At 34.4% G+C, this 16,118-nt stretch overlaps 1 protein-coding gene across 1 annotated transcript in view; it reads right to left on the bottom strand.

Annotated features, from left to right (window-relative positions):
* PIBF1 (progesterone immunomodulatory binding factor 1) overlaps window positions 1-16,118 on the bottom strand; it is a 121,386-nt gene that overhangs the window by 76,769 nt on the left and 28,499 nt on the right. Inside the window, exons 9-10 of the mRNA XM_040584200.1 lie at window positions 13,740-13,865; window positions 9,725-9,823 (exon numbers count right to left, since the gene is read on the bottom strand). Coding sequence (XP_040440134.1) covers window positions 9,725-9,823; window positions 13,740-13,865 — 225 coding nt within the window. The remainder of the gene's footprint in view (window positions 1-9,724; window positions 9,824-13,739; window positions 13,866-16,118) is intronic.

Raw genomic sequence — 16,118 nt, 5'->3', positions numbered from 1 at the left:
CAAAAGAGACTTACAAAGATAAATGTAAAAACTCTCTTAAAAATAATTCATAAATAATTCTGCCAAAAGATATCAATTTAGCAATAAAAAAGGTTGCAATTATTTTTGCTTACTGTAATGGTAAAACTAAAACTGTTTAATACAGTTGCTCTGTATAAACAGATAACCATTTAAGACAAAGGACAAAAGGATAATTTGATTATTTTACAAAGTAAGAGAACGTAGCCGAGGGAGAGCCCTGGCAGGCAAACAAATAACCATAAGGTAGCTCTTTTCCAACACGCACCATGTCAATTACTTTCTCTTCATCTGTACATTTCAATAATGCAAGTACCTTGCAGCAAATGCACTGCTTCAAGAAGTTTTCTTTCTTTGAAAAGAGGCATTCATCTGGCACCAAGAAAATAAAACTGAGATTTACCCCATGTATCTATGTGTATAGAATACTTTGAAAAAAGCCCAGAACTTTGACGTAACACAGGAATTGGACCCAGATTTCATAACCTGTGACTGGGAACAGTGTGTCATAAGGGACAAATCTAAAACCAAAAAACTAGCCTCACTAGCTTCTAAAAGGCACACCGCCTGTAAAAACAAAAACAGCCTAGATGAACATGCAACAGACGAAAAAGACACAGTATTTTCTCACCTGGTTTTAGGTCTAAAAATCTTAGAATTAAGGTATCAATTGAGGCTTCTCTCCACCTAATCCTGGGCATTTCACAGGGGCACAGGATTACATCAGTCACACTGTGGTCATCCTCTACTGTTTAAAGAAACAGTCTATATTGAGTATACTCAGATTCAAGAGTCAGTTAATTGCCTGAAGCGAGGGGCATATGAAGACAAGAGAAGCACTAGGGTTTCTAATTACTTTCACCTACTTATAGTACCATTTTGCACCAACAAAACTTTATCCCCTTCCCATAGGGTTTTCAATGGGACAAATTCTTCTCCTCTCTACAGCCCACAATCAATTCTAGTGACGCCAGCAATGTATCCAAGGTAAAATGGGAAAATGTAGCTTTCTGAAGCATCTGGAAACTTATGATCCATATTATATTTCTGGAAAAGAAAAGGTTAAGATCTCAGAGAAATCAGAGCAAACATTAAGCAAAATTTCAGAAGGGATGAATCAATGCACTTATATATCTGTTTACCCATGGCAATGAACACTTTCCATGAAACAATTAGCATATCCATATAAACAATTCCAGATGGCAAGTTCCACATCAAAGATTAATCTAGATTACATACATATGCATTCCGTAGTATTTATGTTAAAATACCAGCCAAGAGCTGCAGCATTTTGACAATATAGCCAGTATTTAAATTTTAGAAGATATACACAGATAGGCTTATAAGTGCAAGTGTGTACATTTACATTTTATGTATATATTATGAAATCTAATATTTTAGGAAAAGACTAAATGACTGATAGGTATAAACATTTTACATAATGCCCGGGCTTCATCTCAAAGGAACCTAAATGATGTTTCTAACACACTTACTTCTACAAGTGCTCTGCCATTTGATAGAAAAAGTTTACTTCCCTTTAAGAGAAAGTTTAAGTTATGCTGCCTATACGATTATTTATTCCGTGGGTGAGAAGCTGGCATAAGCTATGGCAATTTTTTTGCTTCTAGAGTACCTAGAAGGGGCATATACACACAATCCTTACCCTCTTCATACTTCATGAAGGCAGTCTGCAGGTGGCCTGCACAACTTCGTTTTCAGTTGTCAACATTAGTTTCCTTTTCAAGTACAAAAATCTGCTGTTAAACAGGGCTTACAAGAAAAGGTTGGGCAGTGCATGTTCACGTGAGCAACATGTATTTATGTATTCTGTCTAGTGGTAAGACCTATAGAAGATCTTTATTGCTTGTAGTAAAGTTGCTTGATTCACCCTTTCATATGCACCCTTCCATTCCATCTCTGTTGGGTTTCTTCATTTCCTAGGTTCTCTGTCCTTACTGCCTCTCATCACACTCCTACCACAAATCCTCTCACTAATCACCAGCTACCATCAGCAGCAGCCCAGCATATCCACTTCCATGCAACACTTCCCTCAGAGGCCCATCCAGAACAAACATTCCCATCTCACTTCGGCCTTGCTAAAGTTCTGTTTGTAAGTAACTTTAAATATAAACCCAGCTCACACCTATAGGCTCACTGATATAAATAACTCAAAGTAGTACTACCCTTTTGGTGTCCCCATGATTCAAATGTTATACCGCATCTAAGAGCCACTATGCCTATATGATGTTTGGTAAAAATGCTGCTATCATCACATTACTACCCTACAGCTATTCAAGGATCAAGGTATTCCTTAGCAAGCTCTGAACTCTGGTTAACTACGCATTGAACATTAATTGCATGTTCATTTGCTGGTTTCACAGAATATTCTTACGAATTACCCAGACAGTCATATAAGTAGACAGAATTGTGCCTTTAGATCATTTAGCTAGGAACACAAACAGCTGTAAAAATTATCTAAATAGCTTTGCAATGAGTAAACTAAAGGACACGTCCTTCCCACTATCCAATATGTGATGGAACAGTTCAGTGCTGAAGGCACGTAGTTTCAAAGAAAATTTACTGGTCTCCCTGAATGTAAACAACTCTCTAAGCCAACCTTGACAAAGTCTGGGATACATTCTTGAGGAAAGCTTGCCTAGAAACAAGACCATACACAAGGGAAGTCAGCACTCCAACCCTGGTCTTCCCATTCTCTTCTCATCAAGGCACTGGTCACCAGACAAGGCAATCTCATGATGGCAGAAAACAGCAAACAGGCTGCCAAGGACTTGCATGATTGTTCCATCAGTTATGAACGGTGGTTTCATCAGTTGTGAGCACTACATATAAGTATCATATGTCGCTCTCTTTTGGGAAGTCCTCAGTATGATGAAGATTAATTAGGCATTAGACTAAGGCAAACAGCTTGTGGCTTATGGCCTAAAAGTACCTTGGCTCACTGATGTACATTGTTTTGGTAGCATGTTCATGAACACAGTATGACAGTCCTTCATTTATTCATTTACAAATGGACTAGCTACTACCCTCAATTCCAGAACAATATGTTACCATTTTCCTTAATCAGGAGAGTGAGTTACATGAAACAGGTATCACCACCGTGCAAGTGAGGACCAGTCTGAGAACAGCAGAGCTAGGCTTACAGTTATACCTAACATTTTCTCAACATTTTGAATGTGACAAGCTCTGGGCAAAACTCAGCCCAAAGCACACACTCATAAATATTAGTCTTCATGACTAACATTTCAGAGTTTCCCATGAGTTTACCATGAGGTCTGTAAGATTACAAAGCTGTAACTTCCTTCTCAAATCACTTAAACACCTATTTGGACAGAGTGTTCTCCAACAGTTTGTTTTCCAGATATGAGTAGCATCACATCCCTTTCCAGAGGCTAAGCAGAATGTAACCACAGACTCTGAATGTAATTGCAGAAAACAATTACTATAAAAAGAAAAATGTTTTGGTTTTATTAGGCTGAAATATAGTATTACATAAATAGCCATCATTTGAATATTAGAATTTTTGTACAGCCATACAGAAAATACAATATCCCTGTTCTGAAAAATTTAGCTTTTGAATAGGCATTACAATACACAGTTTTGGTAGACATATGCAGCTCACAATCTCTGCATGTATTTACAGCTATGTTGTGATTTCTGTGTTCTTCTGTATTCTAAGAATCATGTACTTGGAGTTTCCTATAAACCGGTTCTTTTCTCATCTGCCATTGCAGTGTTAATGTCTTGGGTCACCTAATGCTGCTAGGGGCTTCACACACAAATCATCATCCTTGTGTCACAGAATGCCTCTTTGGAGGAATTTATAATTGCTTTCAAATTTGTTCTCAAAGGACATGATACATTTTCAACCTTTCCAGTCTAACAAAAAACCTAAGGACTTAAAGAAAATATTTACTTTTAGGTACTTAGTGTAATAGCCATCACATAATTTTAACATTTTGCCTTTACTAATCTTAATGTTTTAAGATTAAGGCATTTTGGCTAGCAGGAAATGAACAGGTAAAAAGGGAATGTCAAGGCTTAAGGAAAATCTTTATGATATGAGGATATGTTCACATTAAAACTTTCCCAAAGCATCCTTCAGAGGCTAATAATATTTTGTGAGAATTATTTCTTCAGAGCTGGGGAGGAACTGAAATAAAGAAATTTCTAGAGCTATAAATATAATTATTGAACATTCATTGCACAGTAAGAAGTTTGCTCCAGATGTAATGAAGCTGACAAAGGTCATTCATCAGACTAATATCATTTCTATAAGCCTTGACATTGATAATTCTACAACACCAAGACAGTTACAGTTATGAGGTGACTGGTTACAGCTTAAAGCACTCATTCTGGAAGAAAACTATCTTGGCTAAGAATGTAAAATTTTGAGATCTTTATGAGGGAACAACGAAAGACAACGAGGCACACCCTAGCAAATGTGCAGTCTTTCTAACACTACTACTTGTCTATTTGATCAAATCAGTTAATTAGGTATTCTCCTTCTGTTTATTAAAATGCAGTTTAGAATCATCCATTAAGATGTAAACTCCAAATAAACATAACCTCAGAAGAACAGGGAAAAAAAAAAAAGAGTAGGAGCCTCCCTAGTCATTTCAGTGGAAATATAGGATACATAGAATTGTTTTGTTATGGATTTCAGTGATGCTTCTACAGCTTGGAAACAAACTAGACCAGTCACCTAGGAAATGGACTTTTTTCCCTGCTTCTCCATCATTCTATCACTCCTGGTCCCTTTCCTGCCTTCCCTGCATCAATTGTGAACTTCCAAGAGCGTGTCTTTCAGCAATTTCCATGACGCTCATGGAATTTTACCCTTTTAGCTATACTTTGTACTTAAGTTCTTCATCAGGAGAACAAGATGAAGGTAGTTTTTATGGGAAATGTGTAGTAGTTACTTTGGCAACGGCTGAAATCTAGACAAGGTCTAACACTGACAGTAAAGGGCTCAGCTTTATTCTGATAGAAATCCTAAGCATTATCAAAATTACACATATGTATCATACTATAGAAGTCATAAATGAATACAGAAGCAGCAAATTATTATTATTTTAAAAGTATTTTAGAAAAAACTAATGAAGTTAATTGAAATTGAAGATTTAAAGTGGTAATTTTTTGAGACCTATATAGCTCTTCAAGGGACAAAGCACCTAATATACAAAAGTAGCAGCCACGTCTAGGGAGTAAAAGGCTATGACAGTAATTTTTAATATAGGGTTACGGCAAAGAAATATTCAGTATGGATCTTCTTTTTATCCATTATTTAAATCCTCGCTTTATACAAATATTCTTGAAGAGAGAATAGGCTATTATTGAAATATTAGCAATAAGTCCAGCACACAAATACATTGACTTAATAATTTTTACTTTAGAATCCTGCCACTGCAGTCAGCAACATCTGTATTATAAAAACATGTTATTAGAAGGGGCAAATAATTAATTTTAATGTTTCTATTAACAATTAACATATAATGTAATAAATTCTAATTGAATAATGAGATTCCTGCATAATCAGCAGAGATTCCAAATGTGAAGTGGAACATTTATTTATTCAGTAAATTTATCCAATTATCTTCTCATCTAAGACAGCCCTTTAGGTTTGTCTGCAATTAGTAATATACAGGGATCTTAATTTCATCTAATTTAAACACTCATTTTATGAACAGGATTGATCACTTCTCTGTCACCTACAAAGTTTAAGACAAATGACTAAAAATCAAATAGCATTAATCTCACCTCTAGATTTAATTATAAAAAGCACCACAATTACAAAGAACAAAGAAAACAGGGGTAAAAAGACAGACTAAAATTATAAAGATTAACAGATAGACTAAAAGAAGTCTCCAAAATATATACACAGCTTGCAGCTGACTGGAAAGAAATTAAATAGGTAAAGACGAACATACACAGAAGTTTTTGCATACTTTTTTTAACCTATGAAGCACAAACAATTGCTAATAAGAAATGTCAGTGAGTTTTATTCTATTTTGCTTTTTATTTTAGAAGGGCATTTCTAAATAGAAACACTAAAAATACTCCTAAAGATATTTTTACCTGTAGCAGACTGTCCATTAAAAACCTAATAGTTTTAAATACCTGAGTTATATACATCAATCTAGAAATGTTTGAATAATAACCAAAAATACTTTGAAATCTTCATAGAACAAACCTAAGGCTCTTAAATATTTTTTCGTTGCCATCATCCTGACTTTACTCAACCCAACTATAAAAACATTGTTTAAAAATGCCCTTTCATCATCTGTGCATATTCAAATAGGATAAAAAGAGTACATATTTAAAAATATCCTGTAACCTCTTAGACAAATGCAGGAATTTGAACCTCCCATTAGCTTTTACAGGGCTTTACTAAGTTTTTTTTTTTTATAAATAGCACCCACTGCAAAGTTGAAGGATTAGTATTGCCATAACACAATCTTCTTGAATACTCTTTTTCTGTTTAGTACATACCTATTTTGTTTCTTCTAATTTTTCTACACCTCTCATTTTCTCATTACAAAAATAGGAAAAGAAAAATCACCTTGAGTACATTGTGAATGGCAATCAACTGCAACAGAGTACGATTTTTTTTTTGTCACTAAGGAAAGTAAAATTTTGTAAGTTCACACTATCTATGGATTTCCCTTGTGTTCCCGGTAATTCTGGAATTTTAAACCCAGCTTCCACTAATAGACTAAGCTGTAGATTCCTGAAAAAAGACATTAAACTCCTTAAGTTCTAAATGAAGTGAACAATCAAAGCCAAGAGATGGCTATTGTAGGCACCCCCTAAGGTGAAGTGCTCTTTTAGGAGTTCATCCCAAATTAGACCTTAGAGTCCACTTTGAACAAAGGAATCACTTCAGTTCTATGTTGCACCTTACATGAACAAGAAAATTTAAGCAGCAGGAAAAAAATGATATAAAACTAGGATGTATTTGTTCTACTTTTTGGTGCTGTTCTTTTGTTGTTGTTTTGTTGGGTTGGATTTTTGTTTTCAAGGATAAGGGAGTAACAGATTAACAGTCAATAGTCTAAAAATAACACTTCAGGAATATTCAAGAGAAAGAAAAGTTGGAACATATTTAGTATGTACACTTTACTACGTAATAAATGATGGAGAAGTTATGGAATTGTTCTCATCATTCAACCCCTAGACACTTCCAACTGAGGTAATAGACTTTTGAAATTAGAAAAATAAGTCTTAGTCAAATTACCAGCAGTTTAAAACAAAGTGAAAATGTTTCCATTTGGTCATAATTTTTTTTAGAATATGTGTGACATTGACCACAGCTTAATCCAAAACAACAAATCAGTTAAGTTTTTTTCATTGTCACGAGAAAATGAAACATGGATTCTCACACAGAATTTAGAGCTATATAATAGCAAAGAAAGAAACAAAATTTATACCCAAATGTCATAGTGATCTACTCAGAGGTTGAAAGTGTAGATTTTCTCAATATAACCCTTTCATTAATATTATCATTTTCATATTTTCTTGGCATTTGTAAACAGCTGTTTAAAAAAAAGCTATCACAAACATCAGTAAGAAAAATGATAATAACTGCACTTGACTAGAAAATTGGGTATTAGTTACACTGCTGATCACAAGACTTGCCAGGGGCTTTATTTAACTACCATTCAGGCCAGTCAGCATTCCACATGCTTCTGAAGCTTTCAAACATGTTTGTTTATATAGATTATGATACCAGTGGTAACTACGATGAGTCACCTTGTTTTCATTAAGTAGAACTAGCTGTTATAAACACTTAAATATAGAATCTAACACCACAGGTATTCCTTTTTATCTTAGGGGTTTCCGGTGACATTAGAAAATCTCTTTGTTCCAAAGAACTGCCACATGTCAGTCCACAGTAAATTCAGAATTTGGGGTCTTTTAACTTCAGGTGTTTATTCCATCTTATCATGCCAGTCTGTTGCCTTGCAGTTCAATTACATAGATAATTTGGAATGCATAAAAAGTCAACTGTACTGTGGTTAGAAGTGAGGTAGTTTTCAAGAGACACACTTACATGTTAAAGAAGGGAAGCACGGGTTTTCCATTTTCCCAAACAGAATTTTTTTTCACTGAAAAGCATAATCTTCTGAGGAATAATCTGCTTCTTTGAACTCCAAAAAACAGTATTAATCAATGAGGAAAGCAGAGTTCTACTTAATTGGAAAGCTTATCACCAGAAAAAGCTACCATCTACCCAGGAGGGCAGACGCATAAATGTATTAACTAAGATGACAACAAATGACATATTAGTAACTTTCCTTTTCTTCCCCCCTCTAAAGCTTGTATATTAAAATCTTCTTACGTTTCTGATCGCAGGGGAACTTCCCTCCTCAAAAAAAGCCACAATATGAAAAAAATGACAAATTATATGAGTAGGAATACAGCAGAAAAGTATTTTCTCCATTTTTTAAGTTTAAAAATAAATATAGTAAGAATTATAAACTTGATACTTTCACTAAAAACGAGAAAGCGCATACTCAAATTGTCATATGCCAAACCGATTTTCTAGAAGAGCTTCGTTAGATATTAACTACCCACATGCCATAGTAAGCCTTATCACAGTGAAAGGTAGGAGTCTCATCAGCAACAAACCCAAGGTTGACTCACATTATTAGCATTTCATTTTGACTTAGATCAGTTTTGAACAAAATTTCCTGGTTGTCCCCACTTAACCACCTTTGATTACCACATTTTGGTTTGCATTGTGAAGCCATCATCTCAGTTTGCTAACTGAATTCCTTTCTGAGAATCCAAGAACATCTACAATGCATTCTAACCACTGAAAGGCATTCAGCACCCTTGGGCCCATTCAGCCTGAACCAGAAGTAATCTGAAGTCAAACCCCTGAAACTCAGCACGCATATCAAGTCCTCTGACTCACCTCTTCTGCTCTAGAACTACCTGTATTGTTTCACACCACTAGTTAGCAATGACGTTCTTTCAGTCCTTAGGCAATGCTACTCCTTCAGTAACACCACCACTGCAATTTAGGAGTTATACATAAAAATCAAAAGCTTTAATTAATTTGTGGCTATGCTTAAGTTAACAACTTTTTAACAGATTACTACTTATAATTAGAAACAGGATAATAAGACTGCTTGTAAACAGGCAGAAAATCAGTCAGTTTCCTTCTCCATATGAATAGTACATATAGAATAGTACATTTGTATAGACACTATATTTTAAACATGGCATGAAAGACTGAGAAGAGACAGCAGTAAGAAATGAAACATAGCAAGTGTAACTGTTCATGACTACTGCTCTCTATACACAGTTTACAAAAACTATTAATTGAAGTCAACATACAAGAATTTTCTACTTTCAACTAAAGAAAAAACCCAACAGAACAGGTTTGGAGTTTGACCACTACTACTGTACAGTATGAAATCCACATTCTTGTTATGAGATGCATAATTATATTTGCTTGTCTTTGCAGGATGGTAGGAGAAGAATCAAACTTACATATTGTTACTGCACTGGTAACAGCAAAAATTACTACTAGAAGTAAATCTGTAACTTCATTTAAACAAAATGTTTGTAATTCAATTTATAAGCAGAAAGCCAAAGTAGTCATTCCTCCGACCTAAAACTCCTGAAATATATAGTTATACCTTTAGATTTTTCTATATGCAGTTTGAAAGATACTTACTGTTCTAATAGTTGATCGTATTTCCTTAAAGCATCCTTTTCAGCAATAACTGCTCTTTCTTTTTCAGCAACAGCATTATCTCTTGCTTCTCTCAGATTTCTGAAGGAAACAAAAGTTATTCTGTCAAGCATCTGTTAGGAAAGACTGCTTTACTTCATGACTTACTACAGACTGATCTTAACTTCAATACCACCTTCTTCAGTTCTCATAGAGTGATAAAGGGGTTCGTCTATCTGTATTCCTATTCATCACAGAGGCTTTACTTCAGTTTACTTTCATATATACCAGCAGTTTCCAGTTCTGAAATTTTAAAAACAATGACCAAGCCACCTATTTATATGTAGAAACATATGAATAATTCTAGAATAGTAGAACCATAAATTGCTTTTTTTTTTGTATGAATTAAATAAATTCCAATAATTTTGCTTGGTACTTCACTAATAGCTAGGAGAATGCTGTCCTCCTAGCTGATATGATTCACAACTTTTATGATAGAGCAGGAAAAGATTAGCTAGGGATAGAAATCCTACTTCCACATACAAACTAACTGGCTAATTAGCCTGAACATAGGTTATTGCATATCATTGCTGTCTCGTTCTGGGTTCTGTTGCTGGCATCATTTTTGATCTGCATAGAACCATAAAACAAACACAAAAATTTTATTGCAATTAATCTATACTTTTTCAAATTTTTAACCATGAATCAGTCAAGACTTGCAAACTACCTGATTATTATTTCACTGACACAAACGAGAATAGTATGATATGAAGAATGCTACATAATTTGTGTTAAAAAATTACATAGGTATTAACAGTCTGTTAATCTGTAGTCTGCCTGTAGCATAACACAGCAATAAACTAAATGGAAATACTGCTCAAGGAGTGCTTGTATATATATACTGTATATATATACATATATATATATACATATACATATACATACTGTATATATATATATATATAAACTGTATCTCCGTTATTTAGTGCAACACAGTAACCACCAATTTGCAGAGTGAACACTGGTTGTTGAGCACCAGACACCTATGTTCTGACTGTTCTTGAGGATTTTACTTCACTCCTGGTTTGTTCCTTTGACTTGAACACTCATTAGCATTTGGAATATATTAGATGATCTTAAAGACTCCTTTCAATTCTGTTTCATCTGAAGGGGATCCTGTTCATGCCCTACAAATGTGGGCACAATACCACAAATCCAAGCACAAACTGTTAGGCAAGCAAAACCAGGGCAAGCAGCAATGACTAGGGGATTTCCCTTCAAAGTCACATTCTTCATCTGAACTAACCTATTAATGTAAATGCAACCAAGCTCTTCCCTCTGAAGTTGTTTCTCCCCTGCTCCCCCCTAGGAGTTTTTCAACCTTAAGTAAAGTGAAATTACAGTTTCAGGCAAATTTTGAGGAAAAGAGAAAAGTCAAGATAATAGCAGCAAATGGAAAATTATTAAGCCCACATAATGTTATCCTAGGTCATTTTAGCCACACTAAAGGTATATAATTTTTGGATGAAAGACTTTTCTGGACTAAGGAAATGGTACTTTTCTGAACTCAAAGTAATTCATATGAATAGGAAATAGTTACTTACAAAGAATCAACATCAGAATTATGCAACAGTTAACTGGCTATGAGAGAAAGATAACAAAATTTTCTCTAAAAACTGAGTTACTGGGCTACAGAATTTACCAATGAAATTCAGGGACTTATCTTGAGAGTAGATTCTTTAAAACTAACTCATACCAAACTATAAGAACATGGCAATTAGTGTTGTTAACCGCATTAAGATCAAACGTATTATGTCTCAGAATAGGAGTGCAATGTTGTATCCTTAAGACTAGAGTAACAGAAGTAGGATAAAAATAAAATGGTAGGAGATATACTCGTTTAGAGAATAAACTAATTTGCTTATCTGAACAACTAATCAAGTGAAAATGCAATAGAAGGAAAAAAGATACATGAGGTGCTACTTAACCAACCAGATAATAATCACAGATGTGATTTAACAAGCATTTTAACAGAGCTAGGAACCATATTAGCAACACTGCCAGTTTTCAGATTGTGTGACTGCAATTTTAAAAAAGGTAAACCACCTATACAATGGCTTCACATACAGGCCATATGGACCATCAGGTATCTAGCAAGTCTAACATACAAATGAAAGTACCCTTCTAAAATGGGACAGAAATACTACCTACAGATTCACGAACACGTATGGGGAAAAAAAAAAAAGGTGGGATGAGCAGAGGAGAAGCAGAAGCACAAGGATATCTATATTAGCTTTTGAAATAAACCACTTAATAACTGCCATTTATTGCACTTCAGTTTACACCTCAAAACTATTCTAGATTGCACAAATTGGATTCCAGCCAGATTGAACCAAGTCAGAAGATGTGCCCAGGGAGAGCATCTAACGTGCTCAAAGCTACTAAATTGTGTTTGATCTATGGGAACAGACTACAGCTAACTCAAAGTCCAACCTCATGCAGATATTCACATGCTCTGTGAATTCATTCATGCTTGCTAATGCAAATACAGCCAATGCTTACTACAACCAAACAAGTGAAACTGATCCCAAATAAATTTAAGAATGAAAGCATTATCTTTTTATTGGTGTGTGTTCCCACCTCCACATTTTAGCTTCTTGAACTGACTCATCCAAGTGTAAAATAAGAGCCATTAAATTCAAAGGAAACATCAAGCCCATCAGGCTTGGCAAAATGCTAGGGAGTAAGAGCAACTGAGTATTACATTAGTTTAGCTGTAATACCATTCCATGCTTTGAGCCTGAAGATGAAAACAGGATCTTAGCTTTATTTTCAGTCACAATCAGCATCTCATCACATCACACAAATTCACTGCAAACTGCTTTGCCCACTATTTAGAGTTTCATTTGTTTTCCTGTTGAGAAGCACCTCAGTCTGGGAAGTACTGTCTCACGGTGGAATTATTTAGCATTTCATAAAAAGAGCATACGTTAAAAACCCTTTTTATGCAAAATAAGAAATCAAATCTAAATTGCTTCTGAAATGTAAATCCTTATTTCAGTGAGGAACCAAACTTCCGTAAATTGGTTCCAGATACAAATTAAATATATTTCACTAGCTTTCTCAATGATACACAGATCCTTGTAAAATCTCCAGAAGAGTGGAGGTTTACCTTGTAATTCAAAATAAATGTGTATACAGGAAGTGGTGTATATGCATGTGTGTGTATATATTTTACTCACACTTACAAAACTACACAATGATGTAATTTTTTTAAAATCAGAACCTTTCAGTTGACTGGAAGACAGACAGCAAGAGCCATGTTCTTTTTTCACTCTTCTGAGTGGTAACAAAACTACCTGTCAGAGGAACAGATGCTGATGCCACAAATGTCTTTTTACTACAGTCATTTCCTGCTCTACACAAGACACTTTCAGGACATTTACAGTGAAGTTATAATGAATTATTAAGCACTGGTCCCATTTTAAAGAAATAAAAGGGGCAAAAAACAAGCTCAAAAAAAATCCAGCACCAAAAGTCCAAACCCTTATATCCCTAAAGGCTTATGTATGTACCTAACACTGCATGTAACTCCATGGAATTCAACAAGATGACACACATACAAAATCAATATGCACGTCTTTGCAGGACTAGGATCTTCTTCAAAAGGGAATTTTATAATAATTTACACAAAATCAGTATTTTTTTGAATCAATACTGTAAACAATCTCAAATAGATTTATTTTAGATAGGCATAAGTTTTATTGGTTTCCCTTCATTTTTTCTGCTTTACTTTCTGCATCAACACCACCTCTTCTGGTTTCCTGGCAGTTTCAAGATTACCTCTATTCCACGACAAGTAAACCAACACATTTTGTATTAACTAACTAACACTATACATCTAAACAAACTTTGAACCACTAATGTTCATCTAGGAGTCAACTAGGATTATAACTAAGCACAAAACAGTACTTGGCCATTTTTGCCCTAATTAGGTTACTGCCTGCATCTTATCTACCTGTTTTCACGTTCATACATCTCTTTTGAAGTGCTTCTTAGTTGCTCCATTTCTTGATTTGTTTTCAATCTTATTTTTTCCAACTCTTCCTGCAGTCTCTTTTCATATTCTGTTTTATAGTGATCTCTGGAACAAACAAATACACAACATGGGAACTTAAAATTAATTACACTGGCCAAAATATCAAAACTTCAGGTACAGCTGTACAAGTAGAGCAGAGAGCTTCCTGATTTTACATTCTGTTTTAATACTTATTCATTTTCCTCCCAAATTGCTTGAAATACATATTAGCTTATTTGTCATACAAACTGAGTAAAAAACAATAGGAATAAATAATATTTAATTGGGAATAAATAAAAGCTTTCTGCATCCTGTTTATTTTTTTAAAAAGTAATTTGACATTGATTAATGATGCAACATTATGCTTAACATTCTTCCAAAAATTCTTTGTCAGTCTCTACATGAGTGTTTATATTCATTAACTGCTTAAAAATAAAAAAATAATAATTAATTTCCTCACTTTACAAACTTTTATAGCTTCTCCATCACTGGATAAGGGTTGGTTAACTTGCTAACTTACAATACTGCAATGCTACTACAAGACTTTGTTGTATACTATTTGCACCTCAAACGAGCAAAAAACATCACAAGCAACACTGAAGATTACATGCTGTGGAGATTTGTGAAGTCAAAAAAAAATTCTAAGATTTGGGAATTTATCCTGTCAATGTGACATACAAATTAATTAATTAAAATACACATGTAAGTTTTTAAGCAGCAGATATCAGAATATTCCAGGATAAAATAATTTAATTTTAGAGTAATACTGACATGTTTTTACAACTTTGAAGCCTGTGACAGATCGCAGGGAAACCCATGAAGAATTTCTCCTACAAAACCATAAAAAAAGGTTTATCTTGTAAGTACTTAACAGCTAAGGAATGTTAAAATTTTATAGCATCTAGTTAATGTTCAAGAATAATCAATCAGCAATGAAGCAACTGATAGAAATTACATGTTTGGAAATAAAACCACATTTATGAAGAAATATGCATTTACAAGCCTTTTAAGTTTTAGATTTCTTCTGATTTCAAACTGTGATAGCCCATAATTTTTAGAAATCGCTACTTGAGCTGGTTAAACACTCCTCCACATTAAGTAAAAGCTCCAAAATATTTAAATGTCAGAATGCTTGCTATACAAGTTTCCCTGTTTTCTTTTTATTGAGACACTGAATTTCAGCTGACCTTTCAAGGCAAAAGTAAATTTATCCCCTCTCCTTCCTCGATCGCACCACACTACAGCGAAATACTTTATGAAGATCTTTGATACAATGAAAAGTTTATTATAACCCCCCCCAACATTAGAAACATCTGATATTCTTTATGTGTTATAGGGCTCAATATGTAGGCAAAAAAAAGAAAAAAAAGAATGCTAATGATCAGGACCTCAGGATACAACTCTTATGTGCAGAATCAATGCGCAATACCATTTTCTTGGTACTTAGACAATTTGCTAAAATATTCTGTCATAGCAGAAATTACACCTTCCCTCCCATAGCAAGACTGCTGAAAGTCAGGAAGGTTCACTGGAAAACGTAGAAGAATGTGGAAAAGTTTTGAACACCCACAGTGATGTCACCAGAAGACAGTTTGAAGTGACACCTTATCTTTATTACGATGACTAAAATAAATAAATTGTGGAGTAAAGGGCATATTCCCAGTATATGTTGACTGCTCTTCCAATGCCTTTTAATAAACACCAACTGAGTTGCTGCTGAAGCAAAGGACGATCCTTTGTGATTTTTATTCCTGACTTGCTGTTATGGTCTTCTGCTTAAGCAGCAATTATAAATGTGTTTGCCTTACTAAGTTGTTTTGTCTTCTTCAGGCTGCAGGCTTTAATGAGCTTCTTTCCAGGCCTACTATTTGTAAGGCTTTATATTGTGAATAAACTAAACATGATCTGATCATCTCAATGCAATGAGGGATTGTGTTTTAAGATTGAACATATAAAGGGAAATAATTTTTGTTGGTCCGTGCTTACACATAGATTCCAAAGAACTGTAGCTATGAGCTTCTGCCAAGATCTCAACCTATTTTGAAGTGTGTCTTAGTAGGTACAGTTTCCTCCTGCTTTATTTTTGTACCTCTCTAATTTATCTAACAAATAAATAGGATTCTGTAGAGCTCTCTATAAGAAACCTAACACAGATATGATGAATGGTTTAAATTGGGATGCAGTCTTGGAAGATGCACACAAAGTGTGTACACATGTGTGGGAAAATGTAAAGAAGGGACAGCTTCTGCAATATCGCAGATGACATTTTAAATCACTTCACAAAAGTATTCTACTACCCCCATTTTACAAGAGAAATCT

This window comes from Falco naumanni, chromosome 2 (assembly GCF_017639655.2).
Source record: "Falco naumanni isolate bFalNau1 chromosome 2, bFalNau1.pat, whole genome shotgun sequence".
Taxonomy (NCBI): Eukaryota; Metazoa; Chordata; class Aves; order Falconiformes; family Falconidae; genus Falco; species Falco naumanni.
The sequence above is the reverse complement of the archived record's forward strand: the minus strand, read 5'-3'. Positions and strand labels throughout refer to the sequence as shown.